The sequence below is a fragment of the Berghia stephanieae genome, chromosome 6, assembly GCF_034508935.2.
Source record: "Berghia stephanieae isolate SIO BIC M18660-M18661 chromosome 6, UCSD_Bste_1.3, whole genome shotgun sequence".
NCBI classification, from domain to species: domain Eukaryota; kingdom Metazoa; phylum Mollusca; class Gastropoda; order Nudibranchia; family Aeolidiidae; genus Berghia; species Berghia stephanieae.
In genome coordinates this window covers 61,675,330-61,680,329 of record NC_088365.1, presented here as the reverse complement: position 1 = coordinate 61,680,329, position 5,000 = coordinate 61,675,330, and the positions used below count along the sequence as shown (strand labels likewise).

Genomic DNA, 5,000 nt, shown 5'->3' with positions numbered 1-5,000 from the left:
TAATGATAATAATAATAATAATAATAATAATAATAATAATAATAATATTAATAATAATAATAATAATAATAATAATAATAATAATAATAATAATAAATAATAATAATAATAATATAATAATAATAATATATAATAAATAATAATAATAATAATAATAATAATATAATAATAATAATAATAATAATAATAATAATAATAATAATAATAAACAAAAGAACGATTAAAATATATTTAGAAGGCTGGTTTTCAAAAAACTTGTCAAGTCGATTTTTTGATATTTTCCATCCATGAGATAGCTAAATTGAAACTTAAACTTTATTTTAACCATCAAATGGCACAAGAAGTTCCCATACGAAGCCTCTCCATTTTCATTTCACTCTTTCGTTAGTATTTTACGATCACCGGCTTCAGGCAGCCCCTACCGTTTTCTACCAAATAATGTATGACCCACTACCTCCAAACGGTCATATTTCGAATCAAGCTAGATGAAGAAAATAGGGCAGAGAAGTCGTGACCCCACACTTTCTACTTTTCCGGTTAAAAAATCATCGGAAGTGTGTATGGAGCCAGTCCTTCGGAGGACTAATAATGAATAATTACCTCTCAAAGTCCAGATCTTTTCACTCATAACTTTTTTTTTTCACAAGCTCCAAATCTTTACACTCATAATTATCTCTCAAGCTACAAATCTTTACACTCATTATTTTCTCTCAAAATTCTAATCTTAAACAAAAAAAAACAACAAAAAAACGAGCTTGTATGAAGCGCAATATCCACTAAACGTGCTCAAAGCGCTTTAAAAGGGGTCGCTGACCAAAAGCAACACGTAACATGTAGAACGAGACATGACGCCTATTAGGCGGTATTGCATTTTTATCCGACAGAAACAAAGCTGTTAACGGCCAGGTACTCAATTTACACTTGGGTATCGTGAGAGAATGTGAGTAAAGAGCCTTTTCCAAGGACTCAAATGCCGAGTGAGGCTCGAACCCAGGATCTTCCGATCCAAAAGCGAGTGTTATACCACTAGACCGCATAGCCGCACTTTAAACTCATTAATTTTTGTATTCACTCTTTGAAATTGCAATTTCTTCTTTATCAATTTATTTTAGGAGTATTTCTGTTGGTGGCCAGGATGTTTTGGTAGAAGACTCTCAGGGTTACCATATTGGTTATCCAAGTGGCACAATCCCACGTCAACCATTCGATGGTGATGATGACGATGACAACAAACCCGGAAATGACGTAGATTATGGTTATGATTTGGGTAAACGCCCTTTTCCCAACGACTACATGGAACTAGAAAAGACGGATCTCTAAAACTTAACTGATAAAATTGAATGAATTAATTAATAGATAAATAAATAAATAAATAAATTGAATAAGTATATTTCCAAAATAAATAAATTGAATAAATAAATAAATAAATACATCAATAAACGTTATTTATATATTTGTAAATTATACGTGATAAAATGGATTGAAGAAAAGCTGTAAGAATGGGTTAATGAATTTATTAATGAGTGAAGACAATAATGGATTGAACAAAATAGATAAATATATATAAAGGATTCGATTAATGAATAAATACATAAATTAATAAATGAACATATATTATATAAAGTTGACAAGAATGGCAAGGGTTGGACCCAGGAGGTTAAGTGTTGAACATTGGTCCTTGCAAATAATGCCAAACTCGTATGTGTGTGTGTATGTATGTGTGTTTGTGTGTGTATGTGTGTGTGTATGTGTGTGTTTGTGTGTGTGTTTTTGTATGTTTGTGTGTATGTATGTGTGTGAGTGTGTGTGTGTGTGTCAGAGAGAGAGAGGGAGGAAGAGAGAGAGGGAGGAAGAGAGAGAAAGAGAGAGTGTGAGAGAAAGAGAGAGAGAGAGAGAGAGAGAGAGAGAGAGAGAGAGAGAGAGAGAGAATACATAGACAACAAATAATGTATTCTGTGAACATAATATTATATTTACCAATTTATCCTCAACCCTAAGTATGATTCCTATTTCTAGGGCAGCTGACCCTATGACCTGTCACGTGAAGCATCCTTTCCGTTGGATAATAGAATAATTTATAGGAATGATTATTATTACTCAACTGCCAAGGAGATATTGGCACGTCCTTCACCTTTTCACGTACGGTTCACTTATTTTTATTTGGACTATTTTTATCACCTTCATTATCATGATCCACGTTCTCATCGTCATCATTATTTCATCATCATCATCATCATCATCATCATCAACAACAACACAACCATTATCATCATCACTATCACCACCACCCTACCACCACCACCATCATCATCATCATCATCATCATCATCATCGTCGTCGTCGTCGTCATTATCATCACGATCATCATCATCATCATCATCATCATCATCACCACCACCACCACCACTATCATCACCATCACCATCATCACCACCACCACCACTATCATCACCATCATCATCATCATCATCATCAACTAGATATCCAATTCTTTTGTACATAATTACTTTGACGTCATTGATATAAAAATAACAATAAATATTAAAACTAAAACAAAACGAGGGTTCCATTTATCATTTCACTGAATGACCAAAATATCCGAGCCGTCGTCAGTAGTACAGCGCCGCAGAGCAGGCAATGCGGACTTACTGTTTTGTTCACTGTCTTATGGTATGACACTCGCTTTCGGATCGGAAGGTCCTGGATTCGAGCCTCGTTCGGCGCATAGTTGAGTCCTTGCTCACATTCTTTCACCGTACTTAGGTGTAAAATGAGTAACCTGGCCGTCAACAGCGTTGTCTTTATCCGAAAAATTTTTTTGTAATATCGCCTAACAGGCGTCGTGGTCCCGTTCTACGTGTTTAATGTTGCTGTTGGTCAGGAACCCCTTGTAAAGCGCTTTGGGTAAGTTTAGTGGATATTGCTCTATATATAAGCTCCTTTTTTTTCTTTTTGTTTTGTTTGCTATTGTTTGGTGTGGGTTTTATGGGACTTGCGGTCAGATAGGTAATTTTCATTGGTGGTACTTGCCGTGGTCGTTCTCCCAATAACATCAATGTCTTCACTTTTGACTGTCTCGTTGGTAACGGAACACCGTTTTGTCTTCCTCCGCTAATGATAAATAATAACAAGAGGTGAAATAGGTAGAAACGTGGCAGAGGACGATAGAGAATACAAACTTTGCGGCGATGAGGATTCGAACCTACGATCCTACTGTTCGGCAACTCCGCCTGGCCACGAGAGGGACGCTCTACAATCAACGCCATCCACTACTCAATATAAAAAAAAAGGCTGGGGGGAGGGGGAGGGGGGTTGAGACGTAGTATTATCTATCTTGACCTTCTTCCGCGACCTCTTGAGGTCATGGGCCAATTCACTTTTGATTGTCTCGTTGGTAACGGAACGCCGTTGTCTTCCTCAGCTGATTACAACAAGACGTGAAATAGGTAGAAACGTATCAAAATTTATGGAATAGAAATATCATAATCCGTGAGAATAAACGAATACAGATTTACGAGGCACTGATTATTCCGATATTGACATATAATTGTAGAATCTGGGGCCTCACAAAAAGAACTTTGAAAGTCTCGATTCATACCACCGCAAACAATTACGTCGCGTAATCGGTATCTGTTTGTTGTTTTGTTTGTTTTTAAGGGTTTTACGGCGCTTGCAACACATTTAGGTTATATCAGCACCAGTAAAAAGGAAGAAAATGGGATAGTAAAAAGTTATAGAATTACAATTAAAGCACCCAAGAAAAAGTAAGACATAGGGGAACTGGGAACAAATAGGGATCAGATGTAGATTCCAAGATCATACTACCAATGTACTTAGCTTGAGATCACCTAAAAGTCTCATCCAGACACAAGCACAGGTCCCAACTAAGAGGAATACACTCAAATGTTTACCAAACATATAATATAATATGTAAACTCAACATAATATAATGCATAACAGAGAGATGATTTACAAGGAAAAAAATATCATCTCCCAAAACTATAACTATACATTCGACTGTTTCCCTCCCAGCCAAGGAGCTCCGGCAAGGATCAGGACAAAACTAAGTAATCTCATTCCAAGACAATGACAGGAAATTGGGAAACGGGTATGGGGTGATAAAAGACACAGCATGTACCTCTCTGCCCACTATGGGAGGTCAGGATCCCCACCCAGTAATCGGTATCTAATGGCCAGAGACAATTACAAATACTGATCTCCACAATAATAAAAGAACAGCGATGGAGGCTATTTGGTCACATCTTACGTCGAGAAGATAACATCCCAGCCCAAACTGCAATGACAGAATATTTCCTTCATGGCAACAAATATGTAGGGACACCACCAACATCAATAGCAACTACCCTGAACCAGTATCTCTACATATCAGAAATTTCTGGATTCAGTTGAGGCCGAATCAGTCCCCGAAGAACTAGGAAATAGTGCAGTGTCCTCCGTTCTAAAGTCACAGCAAGATCTTGACAGCCTCAAAACTCTGGCCCAGGACCGTGATCAATGGAAACAATTAACAACATGGATGGAGAGAGCAGAGAGAGCAGCTATACTTATCGACCATGACTGAATCACACAATTCTCAGCAAGGGTCATTCGGACTGCGATGCCTACTACTACTACTACTACTACTACTACTACTACTACTACTACTACTACTACTACTACTAACTACTACTACTACTACTACTACTACTACTACTACTACTACATACTACTTACTACTACTACTACTATCTACTACTACTACTACTACTACTACTACTACTACTACTACTACTACTACTACTACTACTACTACTACTACTACTACTACTACTACTACTACTACTACTACTACTACTACTACTACTACTACTACTACTACATACTACTACTACTACTACTACTACTACTACTACTACTACTACTACTACTACTACTACTACTACTACTACTACTACTACTACTACTACTACTACTACTACTACTACTACTACTACTACTAC

The 5,000-nt window shown here is 36.7% G+C and overlaps 1 protein-coding gene across 5 annotated transcripts in view; it reads left to right on the top strand.

The window, feature by feature from the left end:
• LOC144975383 (uncharacterized) overlaps positions 1–1,928 on the top strand; it is a 41,851-nt gene extending 39,923 nt beyond the window's left edge. For all 5 annotated transcript variants that reach the window (XM_078919398.1, XM_078919399.1, XM_078919401.1 and 2 more), the window contains one exon: positions 1,113–1,928. In XM_078919398.1, coding sequence (XP_078775524.1) covers positions 1,113–1,320 — 208 coding nt within the window. In that variant the 3' untranslated portion in view covers positions 1,321–1,928. The remainder of the gene's footprint in view (positions 1–1,112) is intronic.
• The last annotated feature ends 3,072 nt before the right edge of the window (positions 1,929–5,000 follow it).